Raw genomic sequence first — 17,902 nt, 5'->3', positions numbered from 1 at the left:
TTTTTATTATTATTATTTTTAAATCCTGGTCTTACTTGTAGAAACTGTTTTAGCACAGCTCAACGAAATATCTTTAGTCGTTCCCTCTTGTTAATTCCTTCCCCTTGGTCTGCCTCTTAATCTGTTTATTTCGAACTCTGTGTCACACCCTTATCTTTCTGCCCACCCTTCCACCCTGTTGTCACTGAAGACGTGACTTCCAGAATGGTACGCCCCAGCTCTGCCCCGTGCCGGAGCAGCTCAAGCTCCCGCTCGGGCAGCAGAGGCCGGGCTCCGGCTGTCCGCAGGCTGCTGCATCCCATCGCTCTGCAGGAGCAGCAGCACCCTCTGCTGGGGTAAGGCATGAGCTGGACTTTGGGTCTTCCTGCAGCGTGAAGCAAACCTTTAGAGGGGACTTCTTTCTGAAAGGCTGACACTGTCTCTTGTGTCCATTCCTCCTCTGCTGTGTGCTCTAAAGATGGAGAAGACTTGGTCCTCTTCTATTGCTTCAAACAGAACTCGAGGAGGACATGAAGTATTAATGCGTAGTTGGGCTTTATAGTCATCTTTTGGGTTAGATCCTTTCTGTGGAATGGAAAGCTTTCCAGCTTTTCTGTGGGAAGACTCAGAAAGAAACAGCAAACCTCAGAGAAGGAAGTATACTAAGAATGATTTTGAGAGCTTTTATATTCTTGTCTATGCATAGTTTGGAGATTATAGGAAAATATTTCCCCACATAACAGGCAGGATAGAAAATTCTGAAATGTCCATATAATATCAAACAGTTTAAATTTGCACGAGGGATTAAAAGAGGGAAATGAATGGAACTAAGGCAGAGATAAAGCTTTTAGACATTCTAAAGCAAACTTTTAATTAAAAAATGTGTAATGAAAAGATGCTAAGGATTTGTGAATGCCACACTATTAGGCAATTGTTAGTCTCTAAGGAGCTGTTTGTGATATTTCAGGAGTTGATGTAGGAAGTGCAGTGTAACCTGGGATGTAAAAAACTCAGTTACATTTGAAGTGTGTGTGTGTATCCACCTAGCTCCAGAGATAGACACAGAGTAAGAGCCCAAGCAGGGGCTCACAGACTAGTGCTACCTCGGAACACATAATGAATGGTGCGCTGGAGCAGTTTGTCTTGCAGGATGACAAAATGTCAACTGTGACATCCAGGAAAGGGTAGGAGAACTGTGAATCTGAATTCAAGATTCAATACAAGATTCTCTCAGCCTTGGTTTAGATGTCACTTGTGTGTTGTGAAGGCTCATCCTGCAGCTGCTATATGGAATGAGGAATGAAGATAACTGGAATACTTGAAGAAAAGAAATATAGTAAAAGGAAAGGAAATAGGAAACAGATACTTGAAAAGTGGCGACTCAGTGGCCTACATGATGATAGTGGCTTTACAACAGCCATTACTTGTGGCAAAGTACAGCCTTATTACTTAGAAGTAATGAGATGATTGTTGACACCGTAGAAGAGAGGGACACCATTCAGAGGGACCTGGGCACACATGGGCACATGAGAATCTAATGAGATTCAGCAGGGCCAGGTGCAAGGTGTTGTACTTGGGTTGAGGCAACCCCAGTACAGGCTGTGAGAAGAACCCTTTGAGAGCAGCCCAGAAAAGGACTTGGGAGTTGAGAAGCTGGATGTGAGCCAGCAGTATGTGTTTGTAGTATGGAAGACTAACAGTATGCTGGGCTGTGTCAGAAGAGGGGTGGCCAGCAGGGCGAGGGAGGGGATTGCACCCCCAGTTCTACCCTTGTGAGGCCCCACCTGGAATACTGTGTCCAGGCCTTGGGGCCACCAGGACAGGAAGGATGTGGAACTGTTGGAGCAAATCCAGAGGAGGGCACAAAGATAATCAAAGGGCTGGAGGACCTTTCCTGTGAAGAAAGGTTGAGTCAGTTGGGCTTGTTCAGACTGGAGCAAAGAAGGCTCCAGGGAGACTTTGAAGTATTTGGAGGAAGCTTACAAGCAGGAAGGGATACTGACTTCTTATACAGTATGGTGGTGATATGATGGCAAAAAGTTTATACAGTGTCTGCCAGACATGCTGAACACACTTAGCTTCTTTTGCTTTTGGTAGGATTTCTGAGTCTTCAGTATCTGAAATCAGTCAAAAACACTTATTTCTTATCCAAAAGTACATTGAGAACAGGAAATTAGGTGTCATAAAGCCACAGATTCAGAAGCAAGTGAAGCTTTTCTAAATGTGACTTTGAGAATGTATGCTTAAAGTCAGACTAGGCATGAATATCATTTATTAACGCTATAGAAAAGACCAAATAAAACCACCATGTGCACAGAATACCGACTGAGCTATAAGCGAGTTTTAGCTGCACTGAAGGAGTTGTATCTGAGTGTTGAAGAGGCTCTGCCAGGGAAAGGGCTTGATCTAGTGCTAGATAGATGCACACTACTGTAAGAGGACAAGAAAAATGAACTAATAATAACAAAGCAAATGAAGTATAATAATAAGTGAATTGTTGAATTCTAAAAGGATATTTTAGACTGCTGGCACAATGCCTTTTAGAGATAATTAGGAATGTCCTATCTAAACACAGTTTCTGAAGAACACAGATTTCCATGAAAGGAAAAGGAGTTTTTATTTCTGCATAGTCCCTTCATTCTAAACCTGCAAAAAAGCTTTCTGCATGCAACCTATCAGTTATGACAGAACACCCGAGGGAGCTGTAACTCAAATGCTTCATTTAGCTTTGGAAGGATGTTACAAAGCTAGAACAGAGAGAACTTTGACCAGAGATGGATTTTTCACCTTGATTACGCACTTAATAAAACAGTACAAAAACTGTTACAGTGTTTCATAGAAGAGGTGGCTGGTTATTTGTCTCCACTTGGCAGCAAGACCACTTATCACAATGCATAAATTGTTTCTCTCTTTATAAATAAACAAGTGCATAAAGAAATTAATTGAGCTTCACAGACTCAAAATTATGGTTTTCTGACTCTCTTGGGTCACTGTGTCCACTAACATGTTCAGTAAGAGCTTAGCCACATCTTTCTATGGAGTGCATTTTTTTCTCAGCAGAGAGCAATCTGACACAGTAAATGTCTGCATAAGTCTGCAAACTGACCCCACTGCAGGAAGCCTCATGTTTCTGTATGTCTGGGTCAAGCAAGAGAGGTGTTGCAGGTGTTTCAAGCATAAATTCCCCATCCACTGTCCACTTCTGAAGCACTTCTCTGGCTTAGATTATCTATAAGATAAGAGCATTATCTATAAGATAAATTGTCTCAGAATCTGGAAGAAAACAAGGGACTCACTTGAAAAAGATTAATGCTGGTCTTTTTAGTGGGTCTTTGGTGATGATGTGCAGTGTCTATACACAATCTGCAGCTTCTAGCAGTTTTAATAATAAAACCAAGTGGTTTCAATGTAAATAAGTAGATTTCCCCCCACACTGTATCTATTTTTGCTACCATGGATAATTGTTAGGCATGAAAACTAATATTACTGAACCTTAAGGCTCTCCTGCTGAGAAAGGTGTCAAGGTAATGCAGATTTTCTGCCCAGATAGCCGTCTTAAACTGTTGATAATTGTCAGAACAATTCCTTTGCTCGTATTCTAAAGATACAACATTTTTCCTGAATGGAGTAGGACCGTACAACTACAAAATATAAGAGAGGCCTCAAGCAAACATTTCTATGTTCAAGTAAACCTTTGTATGTTCAGTACAGAAGATGGAAATGGACAAAATAGCTGGAATCTCTTAAAATTTCCTGTGTCAGGGAGCTTTCCCTACTAATCCAGAAACTTTACATTCCTGCATCATTTTTTGGACTCAGGTCACTTGGGCTTTATTAGATTGCAAGGTAAGCATCTCATAGGAGGGAAGATTAGCAACTCCTTATCACGTCATTGCTCAGACAACAGATGATGGAGAGTTATTCTCTTTATTTATGCAGATGTAATGAAATAAGCAAGGAGTAGGAAAAAAAGGTAGTTAAGATGAGAAACAAGTGTGTAGAGCTTGTGTAGAATCCTGCAGATGCAAAGTCATAAGCTATGAAGGCTAAAATAAAAGATCATGAGCGCAAGTGAGCTCTGTGGCCCTGACTTTGCAGGATTTAGAGATGACTGTCTGTCGTTCTTGTGCTGCCATCAACAAACGAGTCAGATGTGGAGAAAGATGGCGAATGCGATTCTACCAATTTGTCATTCCTTATTTGATACAATGATTTCTGGGGGCATAGGCTACCGTTCGTAAGAAAAGTTTTATCTGAAATTATTGCCTGTTTTGAGTCTACTCAAGGCTGTGGAAATGGCATGGACACCCCTCCCATTAATTTTTATCCCTATATCATGTTTGCTTCTTCTTGGGTGGATTCCAAAAAGGAAGAGACAGTTACAGCAAAATATTTTTTCCAAGAGCTGTAACTTGAAGGCAGAAGATAAAGTTAATTATCTTGAGCAGTGTCATTACTTCATTAAAGGAGACTGCAAAAACATTAACAGGAAGTTGCAGGCTCCTAGAAAAGACGCATAGCAGTGTACTTTGATGTGAAATGATGAAAACAGGCTGTGATCACTGGCTATTGGTTTAAGCATTTGGCCTGCCCTGGAGGAATTACACTGATGCCAAAAGTAAAATATAATTAGTAACTGTCTTATTTAAACACTTTATTTAAACTCTTAGATGACATAAACTGAGGATGACTTCCAAATCTCTTCAGATGAAATAATTCCATAATTTAACAGACCATAGAATAACTTAAGTTAATAACTTAACTCCAGCAGCTCAGGCTGCCCAGGGTCCCATCCAACCTGGCCTTGAGTGCCTCCAGGGATCCACAGCTTCTCTGCTTAGCTGTGTAAGCACATCACCATACTCTCAGTGACAGTTTCCCCTTTTGACATTTAATCAGAACTTCTCCTTTTTTTTTTTTTTTTTTTTTAGCATTGTCACTTTTCTTATTGCTGTCTTCCCATATGAAAATTTGTTTTCCTTTAAGTTTATAACCTCTACAAGATAATCCAGGAGATCCGAATTCAAATTCCTCTCCCCCTTCCAGCCCCCCCCCCCCTTTTTTTTTTTTTTGTGGGCTGTTAATACACTGAAATCTTTCACGGTGGTTCAATCTAAACACTTTCTTATCATATGGTGTTTCATGAACAGCATTTTGAGATAAAGCAAGAGGCAAGGCCATGCTGGAAAAATAACAACACACTCCACGGACTGTACTGATGTATGAAGAAGAGCTACTTGGATATTAGTCTGCCAGGGCTCCTTTATCTACTTTGGTGTTTTTTAAGCAATGTTCTTTCTCCTGCTTGCATTGCCGATGTCATTCACAGGCTTAGTTTTCCCTCTTACTGCCTGCAGTCTTTTTGAGTGGGGTCTTGCAGAATCCAAGCTTGCTATGGTTCATGCATACCTGTTCTGATTCTCCTATTTTCCCAGCTGGGGGGTAATTTTACCTATATCCAAACAGTTCTGTAGCTTTGCTTGTCTGTGTACACCAGGTCCCTGCTTTTATCTATGAAGCTTTTCATTTTATTTCCATTTCTGCTCATAATGCTGTAGCTACCTTGTACAAAATATCTCAGAAAGGTTTTCTGGTTCTGTTTGTTTTTCTTTTTATATTTGTAGATCCTCTTGCTGGTTGGACCCACACTTACAATTACTTACACTCATTCATAACATATGATACTTCCTTTTAAATTTGTTACTAAATGAAGCTGCTTACTCTGTGACTATCTTAATTGCATAAAGAAAAGCATGTTTTCAGGATGCCCTTCTTCTCATCAGTCCTCATTTCATCTCTTTTCATCTCACATAGACAGGGTTTTAAGCCAGCTGAGATGAACTGCACCCTTATTTACTATCATGTATGTTATGTTACTCTCATGTTGACATCTGAAATTAACTGATATAAATGTTACTCTTGTCACAGCTTTAATCTACAGGAAAAACTGCTGTGTTTTCTTTAAGTTTACCTTTTACAGACAACTGTAGCAGCAAATACTCTCCTGTGGCACCTTTTTCTTTTAATAGCATCATACAGGGAACATCTATTATTTGAATGCCTATGAATTCTGCCCTGTCCAACACTTTTCTTGGATATTATATAGTCGTGGACTGAAAATGTGTAAACATTTTTGCATTTTCTTAGAATGTATCAGTTATTCCAAAGATGTGTATGTTAAGCCTAAAAGACTTCATTCAGCAATGGCTTTTTCCAGATGTATGTGATCAGACATAATGGCTGAAGGTGACCAGGTGACCCTAGACTGCTCTAAAAAGCATTCCCTGGTAATGCTTTCTGAATGCATAAAGCACAATCTGTTTCTCAGGGTTGTCCTCAGAAGTGCTGTCATCTCTTTTCATTATTGCTGCACTTAAATTACTTCACTTATTTCCAATTCAGCACCTCCATAAAGTAGCAGTGCGGTCGGACAGATGTGCTGCTTATGTTTTATTAATTTTTCCTGTCTCTTTCAAAAATGTGCCCTTGGATGTCTCTACTCAGACATAATACACTGCAAGTATAATGCATAAATAAATAAATAAATAATAATGACAGAAACTGACTACTGGTAATTTTATTTATTTATTTATTTATTTTAAAGATAATCCAGCATCACTTCCAAACTCTAAGCACTTCTGATTTCTTCTGATTTCTTTACTTTTCAAACCATCAGCTTGATGCCTTTAGAACTTCCTGACTTTCAGCCTTAATAGTTCTGAACTGATTGGTATGACTGAATGCCTTTACCCTTCCAGAAATGACTCTTGTTAGTATTCTAACACAGTCTTCCATGGATGTCCCTGCATATAGAGCTTTCAGGTGAGCTTTCAGGCAAGCTTTCAGGCTTTTTGCCTGCTGTTTTAGTTGTAAGATACAATCTACTGCACTTGTAGAGTAATCTCTATTAAGTCATACCTTAAAAAATAAATGCTGTTTAGCTTTTTTTGGACAATTTTCCATTGTCTAAATAAAGGTACATTTCAGAAAAGATAAATATTATGTCCCCTCTATAACCAGAGAAAGACAGAAAAGGGAGGGAGACTGTTTAAGACCACCTAAGGAGGAGGTGGAACAGTAGAGCTGGAAATGGTATTCAGCCTTGGTCCTGTGGCCTCTCCATTAGATCCCACTGCTGCCACACTATTTCATTAAAATGATCTTAGTGCTCAGTCATACCACAAGCATATGCCACTGTAATTAAAATCCATCATATTGTATACAGTCACTGAAGTAATTCTGAACAGTTCACAGAAGGGCAGACTGTTGTGAGTCTGTGAAGTGTTTTATAAAAAAATGTAAACATGCATTTACCAAGAATAATTACTGTTCTGAAAATAACTATCATGCTTTCATTTGTGCTTCCTAACTCTTTCTAGTGGAACTGTTAAACACCAGAGTCAATAGGTTATTGTCTTTCAGATTTTCTTTACATTAAACAGACTGAAAATGTGTTTATCTAGCTGTGTTAACAGCTGCTGGCAGATCATGCATTATTATTAGTTCCACTGTTATGAATACTCAGCATTCTTTTTGAAGTCTTTTTATGGGTAGAGATAAACTCTGTCTTTGTAAACAAACCAGCTCAGAAAGATGAGCTTTGCACCTGTTGTCCTCTCCTGCCAGAGATGGAATAATGCTATCTGGAAGCCATCCCAGTAATTTGCTCGGTGGCTGCCCAGGCACATCTTTTCTCAAGAAGCCTTCAAACATATTGAGCGGACCAAATGTCAGTAGTGATTCAACACAGACATAGAGTTTCCACAAGACAGGACCAGAAGGTTAACCAGCAAGCCTGACTCAGCAGGAGCAAAGCCAGAGTTTATTGTAGTAAAGGAGAGGAAGGGCAATGACACAGAATATGGAATGAAATGCAGAATAATGGTGAAATCTTACAGCGGTCACCAATTGACCACTGAATGAACTACCTACACAGAAAGATAAATATGTCCTAGGCAGTGATAATGTAATTTATATTTAATTAAAATTATGTAAGACTTTGGAATAAGCCCTTTTAAAACTCCTTCTTCATGTTTGAGGCAATCTCAGGTATGATGGTGTTTTTAGGGGCTCTTAAACATGGAGTAGTCTCCAAATAAATGCTTGGGTAGTCTAAGTGTATATGAAAATACCCTTCTCAATGATGGGACAGACTGTTGGGAGAAAACAAGTAAAGGTTTTAGCAGGGTTCAGTGTCACAGCGCAATGTTGTGTTGGCAGAGAAATTGCTTGCATTACATTCAGAATGAAGAATATCTCAGCTCTGAAGCAGCTTAGCAGAAGATATCTGAAAGGTGAGGGCAGTTCAAAGCACTTAATATGTGGCAGAGACACAAACAACTGGTCTTCTGCAAGATACCCTGAAGACAGGTGGAGGCTGTTACAACTGCCCATTCATTTCACCACAGAAAACTTTCAAAAGTAGACACAGGAGCAGTCCTGTTGCTCACCGTATCTCAAGGTTCAACTTTTAACTTAGTGCTGACTCTCTGATGTCTTAACGAAGGAATTAAAGGCAATTAGACTTTCCAACTTCTCTGAAGTGTGAATTAAAATATCTATCCTTGAAGGAGAAGACTGAAGTTTTGTCTATCTGGGTGGTTTATGCTGTGATCACAGAATTGTAGGGGTTGGAAGGGACCTCTACAGATCATCGAGTCCAACACTCTGCAAAGCAGACCCCCTACAGCATGCTGCACAGGTAGACATCCAGGTGAGTTTTTAACATCTCCAAAGGAGGAAATTACACAACCTCTCCAGGCAGCCTGTTCCAGTGCTCCATCACCCTCACTGTGAAGAATTTCCTTCTATTGATGCAGAACTTTCTGTGGTCCAGTTTATGGCCATTTCCCCTTGTCCTTTCCCCATAGACCTCTGAAAAGAGGTAGGCCACGTCCCTTTGACTCTCACACTTAGGATATTTATAAACATTAATAAGATCACCTCTCAGTCTTCTTTTCTCAAGGCTGAATAGATCCAGGTCACTCAGCCTTTCCTCACAGGAAAGATGGTCCTGGCCCTGTATCATCTACATGGCCCTTTGCTGGACTCTTTCCAGGAGAAATGGTCCTTAATGACTTGTCAGGAAATGCTGCAATCAAGTGGTGGATCAGAGAGTAATTAATTACTGTTCTTTCTGTATTTGTAAAAGAAAAAACAAAAACAAAAATAAACAAACAAAAAACCAAAAAACCAAAAAACAAACAAACAAAACGCAAGTGACTAGATGTATCTGAGAGGACTCTAACCATGGCTGAATCAGATGCAAGTGCTCAGCACAGTGCCTATGTAATAAACTGCGTGATGAAGAAGTATGAGTCAGGCTTCATTGACTGTGAAGGCACTATGCTTTATTGCTTGCTGTAAAATGTGTGCTGTTTATTCTCTTTACAACTATGCTATCACAACTGTGAGGAATGTATAGACATATTTGATCTATTCTTCTTCTTGGACCCATTTTTCATCTAAGGAAATACAGTGGTAATTTAGGGGAATTTGGGTTGCTGATTGTTTAACTGTCATTGATCATTTTATTGCCAAGAGTGAATGCTATTTTCTTTTACTCAATTACAGTTATCAATCCTATTTTGGATTACCACAGGCTGTTATAATAAAGAAATGATTGAAACTCCCAGTTACAGACATGATGTCAGCCATGGGAAGTCTATAATTCTTTTCAAGAATTATTGAAAAATCAAGCAACTAAATAGTGACGATGTTATAATAATAAAAGAAGATAATGTCCTGATGTTGCTGGTGAGTCCCCTAGGATGGCTCTGTGAACAAGGGGAGCACATGTGGAGTCAAGATATTTCCCTCTCGTAGAAAGCAGTAGAGGAGCCACATCAGGAACAAGGGGGGAAAGAAGGACTTGTATCATATAGTGTGCATATGGAGACAGCTTTAGTATTCAATGAAAGAATGTGAAGAAAACTGTATAATTCATTTCCATGCTTTGCTGACAGGAATGATTATAATGCAACTACGTTGTTTTAATGTGTTTGATCTGATTTTGTTCTTACACTGACTAATGATTATGTTTTAGTATTTTTGATCTTGCAGACTTTTAAAACAAGTAATTTGCTTGTGCTCAGTCTTCAGTTTAAGTACGTTCTCAATTACAAGGGCACAAGAAATTTTTGGAGTTGAGGGTTAGATTGTTAAATAGACAAGGATCGGAATTCAATAGGATTACATTACACTCTTTCCTTAAAATAAATAAATTCGGGGTATTTTCATTCAGAAGAGACGTAAATATAAGACTGTCCACAAGGGGTCACCAAATACTGTGACATTACTCAAAAAAAACCCAAAACCCTGCTTCAAAGCAACCCCCAGAATGTTTCAGTTTCAGCTTTTCATGATTCTGCAGGCCTATTGTTACAAACACAAAACGTGACTGATACTATCTCAAGGCTGGAATTAAGGTGGTCACAGCTCATTCTTTCCTTGACTGTAATCTGTGATCAAATGATTTGGCTCTGTATGCCGATAGCTGCAGCGTGGTGTGCTCAGTCTTTCTTGAGTGTGTGGTGAAATAAGGAGATTTGATTAATGCAGAAGTAGCTTGCTCTTTCTGATTGGATTATTTTCAGGAAATATTGCTCTCTGTGGGAGGTATGTGGTTTCAAAAGGAGTGTGTTGGATATGCACAGGTGTACGCTGGTATGGGTCCAGCTTTGACTGCAGCAAACTGAGCCAGAACGGGGGAAGGAGCCCAGAGGAGCTATTCCTGCCCACAGAAGGGCTGATCATGCAGATAACAGCTGGGAGCCATAAGGAGTTTTACTAAATTAGAGCTACAACAGATACCTTCTGTTTCCAAACTAACAAAATAGAGGCTGTGAAAAGAGACCTGCCAAATAGTATCAGTTCTCTCTCTCTTTTATAGTTGCCTTTATTTAAATGAGAGAAACTCTAGCAAGCAAAAATGGAAAGTAAAAATTTATGTCACAAATATTTATACTTTCACTGGAGTCTGAAAAAAAATGTATATCACAGTCACTTTTATATTCCCTCAATGAACCGGTGCTAAAGTAGCAATGCGTGTCAATTTTTAATACCATTTCTCTCTATGTGTTGCTTAATACATTGTAAGATTTTATTTTATTTTTTTTTTTTTTCTCATGACTTAGAAAAACATATCTGTGAGATCCAACACAGAGGAAAAAAGAATATTCACACCTGAGTCTAGGGGGAAAAAAAGACTTTGTATATACATTTTTTCTTATTTAAGCATATTTCAGACTTTGAGTAATTGGGCTCTGATGTGTATATTGCTTGCATATTTAAGCACATAAGAAGAAAATATGTATAATGCAATGAGAGCTTATGGGCTGCAAAAAGAAAAGTCATAAATTCCAACTTATATATATATATATAAGTATATATATACATATATATTTGTATGTAATTTTTATTGATTAGTTGGTGAGAAGAAGGAAAATAATTGTTAGGCAGGAAAAATATCCCTCTCTAGCCAAGGGAGGTGACGATAGAATAAAACCGTGTAACTGCTTTCACTGAAGCAGGAGAGAAGGGGAAGCAAGTGCCTCCTGAGTAACAAGAGAATATGATCCTTAATGAACTGAGTACTCCTTTAGGATCTCGGTGTAACTGAAACATATGGCAAAGTTTTGGATGGAGAAATGATCCACTTAATTAATTTATCCTACTAGATTATTCAAAAATAGAACAAAATCTTATGTTTTACATAAACAAGTGCATATATATAGATAAAACCTGTAATTAAATGGAAGTTACAATTACTGTATCAAATGAAAGCTACAACAAGTTTTTTATTTCTCCACCATTAAATTGCAACTGTAAAGAGGTTTGTCAAGTACTACACATCTTTGCTGTGGCAGATGGTGACAGCTACAACTATAAGGAACGTCTAAAAGCAAAGCACAGGCTTGTATGAATAACAGAGTCAAATTTCAAAGCTTTGTGGTCTCATCTAATCTGATAAAGCTTGGCATGCCTAAGAGAAAGAACAACTTTTCTGTTCCTGATTAGCTGTCTCCCAGTGATGCCAGGCATTAGTTGATTGCTAGATGTTTACCTAGATCTCCAAAATCTAGTGTGAACCTTAAATGTTAATGAAGAATTTTAAAGTATGGAAAGAACATCTTAAGGTCCCTTTCACCTCCTGAAATTCTGTCATTCAGTGAAAACTTTGGAGTCCAGGCTTTGGGGAGTAAGGGAGAAGGTTGTCTGTATCCCCACCCCCAACTCCATGAAGGAAAAAAAAGAAGAAAAAAGAGTCTCAGTTCGATATTGTAACTTTTACAGAAATAGAACCAAAGTCAGGAATAGAAGAGGAAAGGGGGAAGGGAAGAGCAGGGCAAGACAGGGCCAGGAAGTGAAGATAAGGAATATATCTCTATTCAACAGGGATAATTCTCTATTTTGTAGTATACCATCAATATATTCTTCTTGCTGAGGCATTTTTTATCATTCTAACCATTTCAGTGGGAAATGAAATAAAACATATATTTCTTTAAGTGCTCCCCTCACCTCAACCCCTTTGTTTCTATTGTTTCTAAAATGATGAACTTTAAAAGGTTAATTGTCTGCTTTTTTCTCCTTTTTTTGAGAATCACATTAAGACTGAGTCTGGAAGAGTTAGAATTCCCAAGTCCCACCCTTTGCTCAGAGTGGGGTCAGCTACAGGAGGATGCTAACGGCTGTGTTCAGGAGGGGTTTGAGTATCTCCAGAGATGGAGACAACCAGCATTTAACTACTGTTAACAGCAGTAGCTTTTTCCTTCTGTTTAAAAGGACCTTCTCTTGTTTCAGTTTGTGTCCATTGCCTTTCTAGTCATGCCTTTGTTATTTTACTATTAGTATTTATTATAAATATGATCTGAAGCATTATAGATTCTTTGTATATGTAGATTTGGGCTAGGTTTTTTTTTTTCTTTTTTTTTTTTTTTCCCATTGATATTTCTTTGGAAGAGCTGATACCTACAAAGACTAACAAAACATATGGCACAATTTATCTAGATAAAGACACAAAGTTACTTTTACCCTATCCAATATGAATAGCATAATTTATTGGTCTGAATGTAATTTTAGTTCCCTTAAGAAGTTCCTAAATATACCAGGCAGTGTTCCACATGTCTTTGTGAGTTGGACAGACTGCCCACCATAGCAGCAAAATGAGAAGAAGTTGCAGTAGAATCATTCACCAGAATGAAAGAGGTGACAGTATGGTTCAGAGTCTTGAGGAATATTTAGCATTTACTATTACAGAGGGCCAAAAATAGATGACCAAAATAAATTAAAAAACACATTAACTTTTCATGACTACTCATGTATCTTTTTAATAATCTTTTTAGAATCATATATGTTCTGTATATATATATATATACATATATATATTTTTTTTTCCAGAAGGAAAAGCTCAGAATTTTATTAAAATCTCCTAAAATTTAAAGAAAGTATGTGTGCATTTATTTGAATAGCAAACCTGAAATCCTTTCATAGACCAATTTCTACCTACATAAGCAAATATAATCTTTACCAGAATGTGGGGGAATTTGGCCTCATCTACAAGACATAAGCCTTTTTTATCTTTAGATATTCTTATTCTAGGTATTTTCTTTCACTTAGAAGAAAAGATTCCAGGAAAAGTATGCAGAATGAATAAACCTACTTATGCAAATTCAACAAAGGATTTTTTTTTTGCATCTGTACAAATGGAACTGATTTTTGATGCTCAGTATTCAGCTAAAATTGAACAAAAAGCTACAGAACAGTGCATAATCTGAAAATCCCTAACTCTTCCAAATTTTAAAGAAGTTCAAGATACTTTTCACACTTGTGGTTTCTTATTTTAGACAAGACCCACTGATTACTCAGCTTCATCTATTGCAAACTAGCTTTCAAATTGCCACACACACACAAAAAGTTACATCAGCAATCTATATTTTCTCAGCAAAACCAATCTTCAGCATATTACTTGGAAAAGTTGAGTTGATAAAATTGTTTTGGTGGTATCAGTCCCCAGTGCTTTAGGTTACCTTTGTTCTAGTACTTCGTTTCATAGAAATGTGTGGCTTTGATCCGTGTAATGTTCCAAAAGCTGTTTGCCAGATACGTACAAAGCTTTATGAATAACTTATTCAAAAGAAAGAAAAAATCTCTTGCATAACTTTCATTTATTTTTGTTTTTAATTTTAAATTAGCTTCTCAACATTTGTAAATTTTAAAATTGTAATTATAAAAATCTTTGTTGTAAGATAAAAATTTGTGTCAAAACTAGATGTGTTCTCTTTTATCCAGGGCAGAATAAGTAATTTTTAATTTTATACTCAGCATGTCTTTTAGTTTTGCTTTATTCGTAATGTTTTTCCTAATGTTTCAGGGAGGAAGAGGCAATTAGTGAGGCAGAGGTTAAGTCCCATGACTCCAGTTGTCTTGGGGAGGAGCTCTGAACACTGATGTTAAGGGAATCAATAAAAATTGAAGCTAACTTTGTTTATACACTGTATTATTTTTAGAAAGTAATTCTCTGATGTGGGACCAGAGCATATTTTGTGAAAAGTCTTTAATGCACAGCAAGGGTTAGCTGTCTAATGAGGTATGAGACAATTATATCAATCAACTATGTCTTTCCTTAGTCCCTCAGGTAAATATCTGCACATTGGTTATGCCTGATTTTTATCAGGTCTGCCAAATTTATCTGCAAGTTAGAGTTCAGGAAGCTCCCAGAGACATCTGTCTGATATTTGTCTTGCTACAGCTGCTGTTTAATTTCTCTAGATGGAGCAAACATTTATACCTGGTATAGACTTTTCCTCTTTCTTAATTCCTAGTCCAAGACAGCTACAGTTACCCTTATTCTTCATTTGCATATGAGATTACCTTGAGACCATCTGGACATCATGTTTTTCCTATATACATCCCAGTTTTGATACTATTGATAATAGGCATAATCTGAAGCACACTCCAAAACTTAATGCAGTGCATTCTGATGCTACTTCCATCTGCAGATTTGTCATTGTGCATATACTGATATCTTACTCTTAGAGATGGGTTTTTTATATATCCTTTTTCTTGTTTGTACTGAGTCCGGTACTCCCACACTATGCTTACCTACTGCGTGACTTAGAAAGCGATGCATTTGTTTGAGGCATGCAGCTGTGCCTTGCCGTCACTTACCCTGTTTTTCAGTATATACTGGTTTATCTCACCCATTATCTTGCAGTAATCCATTTCTTATGGGTAGCACACTGAGTCCTGCCTTAAGAAAACATTCAAGGTAACTTGTCAATGTAAAGCTTCTTATTTAAATGCAATGAAGATAGTGCAGTGAGTGTACCCAGAGCTGCACAGACTGCTAACATACAGACACTCCCATGCCCTACTCATCTGCCTGAAGAAATGATATGGTTCAGAAGCAAAAGTGAGAGCTTTTTGTTCATTTGACCTCAGTGGGAACACGTACAATTAAACTCAAGCAGCTAGAAAGGAGCTGCACAGCACAAAGCCCCACCTGATGATAACACCACCTTTATTCTAGCAGCAGCATTAGCAATGATATGAGCAAACAGTCTGAAGCCTCCCTCTGTTCAGCTCATCCTGGGTATTGTCTGAAGTGGGATTTAGAGAAGAATGCTGTATTCAGAGAACAGCAGGGTTACAGAGATTTTGTTGATATCAGATTTGAACCAGAGCTGATGTGCCCTGATGTTTAAGACAGAAAAGCTTTCAGCTGGCATCTAATGGAGACATTCATGTTCAGATGCAAGAGTACGAATGTATCTGCAGTGTAAGAGAGAGAATATCTTGTTTATGTCTTAGGTGTATATATGTATGATAAATATTATCTAAAAGATGAAGAATATGATGCCAACAGTAAATGAATAGGCTACAAAGATAAAGAGAGAGGGAAAAAAAACACAGTACTTTTACCCTAATTGAGTAGTAGGGACCTCAGTAGAGTTGGTGTGAAGTACATTTGCAACACCACCTTTTGGTAAACAAGTTCCTAAATTAAGACATTCAGTCTATAGTTCCTTCCAGAGGGACAAGGAGCCAAAATAATATTGTCTTCACTTCTTTCCCTGTACTGTTTCCTAGTCTGGTCCTTTAATCTACTGCCTACATTATAGGCACTGTACTTCAAATCTGTTAGCAGAGTGCTCTTGGAATATATCTTCTCATTGCTCCTTCTTACTACGGAATGAAGGTGGGTTGGTGTTTCAGTAGAGCATAACCCAATGGTGGGGTACAGGAGTGCTACTTTACCATGAGGAATTCACCCTGAAGAAACATGAGAAATGTCCTAAAGTAAAGACTCCTAACTGCAAGTGGTCTGCACAACGGCAGTGAATAATATTGCTCTTCAGGTCAGTACTGTGCTTCCCTGCTTGCTGTTGCAGATCATGCTAACACAGCTGCCTAATACTGCTCACTGTAAATACCCCCATGAACAATATCATGAGAACTGAACCTGTGCGGCTGAAACTCAACTTAGGGAAATCCAACATCACCCTGAAATCAGATTTCAGAGAGTTACTTCAAGGTTACTTGGCTCCTGAGAAGCTGTTTATGGGGAAAGGTGTTAATCAATATGTGATTAGTGTTATTCTCTCAGTGGCAGCACAGTTTGCAATAGTCAGGCTCTCTTGAGTTGTGGTACTGTTCAGAAAACTTTCCAGCTTTTCCTGGCAGCACTTTGTATGATGCTGCCTGTAGCTGGAGACTTTTGCAAATGTGGAGCTGCAAACAAGCCAGTTGTCTGGGTTTAAGTGGTCTGAGACTTCCTTACATCAGCTGTCTGTTGTGGCACTTGTGTTTGCTGCAGATGGTTGTAAATTTAGCAGTGGAACATTTTTCCCATCAAAGAAAATGTTGATTTGTACAAAAGTTCACTGGAAGTCAAGAAAAAAGTGTCACTAATTTAAAGAAATGAAGAAAAAAGTTGTTCTTACTGAACTCCAACATAGATCTCTTTCTTTTATTTCAGGATTATTGCTGCCTGAGAGCATTGCATAAGGAAGTAAATGTCTTATCATCTGTTAACCTGTTCAGACATCTTGGAACTTATTCCATGTCTCATTTTCACATACTTGCACTAGATGTTTTCTTCCATCCCAATATGAAAAAAAGAGAAAGGAAGAAATATCTGTCCACAAAATAAGTGCAAAGGTAGATGGAATACAAACAGAACATCCCAGGAAAGGAGAACTGGTAGATCTTCAAAATACTATTTCTCCATGAAAACTCTCTAAATAGGAGGGTATTAATGCTCTAAGGATGTGAAAGTACAAATGTGATGTGAGGCACTGAGTGTGCTGATTTCCTTTAATTAAAAGGCATGAGCTGAAGTTATGTTTGCAGCATGTGGTTAAGCAGGTGAGAAGTCTGTAAATATAAACAAGAACTGAGAAGTGTATTTGTCCCCTGGTGAGAGCTCAGAGCTGGCTGGTACAGAAATATCACCTGGGAGACCCCGCATAGCACAGAATATATAGAGGATATATATTTTCTGTTCACCACTAAAATACAACTACCAATATTTATCTTTTTTCTATAGGTTTATATTCACCACTCTAATATGGCTACAGATATCTCTGTCTTTTCTGTGGCTCCAAACAGCTCTAAATTTAAGCTTTTTGTAACTATAAGCTCTCCCTCTGGTTGCATTCCTTATTGGAGCATGGAGATGCAAAAGAGACAATTCAAGTTATCACTAAGCTTCCACATGGCTGAAAGCTGCCCCACCATCACTACAGGGCTGGCAGTGCCTTCTGCCCACAGGCTAGAGATGCCAATGCTGTAACACTGAAGGAAATGATGTGCCCCATATGGCAGGTGGGTTCCTCCTCACAAAGCTTTGAATTTCCACCCTCTGCATTAGAGCATATGTGCCTTTGTATGTAATCACTTCCTCCTTCCCCCCCCCCCCCCC

General features: G+C 38.3%; 1 protein-coding gene across 1 annotated transcript in view; it reads right to left on the bottom strand.

Moving 5' to 3' along the window:
• Positions 1-384: 384 nt before the first annotated feature.
• Positions 385-17,902, bottom strand: part of LOC116652904 — a 141,363-nt gene continuing 123,845 nt past the window's right edge. Inside the window, 1 exon segment of the mRNA XM_032442496.1 lies at positions 385-592. Within this exon segment, the coding sequence (XP_032298387.1) occupies positions 385-592 (208 nt within the window).

This window comes from Coturnix japonica, chromosome 1 (assembly GCF_001577835.2).
Source record: "Coturnix japonica isolate 7356 chromosome 1, Coturnix japonica 2.1, whole genome shotgun sequence".
Lineage (NCBI taxonomy): Eukaryota > Metazoa > Chordata > Aves > Galliformes > Phasianidae > Coturnix > Coturnix japonica.
The sequence above is the reverse complement of the archived record's forward strand: the minus strand, read 5'-3'. Positions and strand labels throughout refer to the sequence as shown.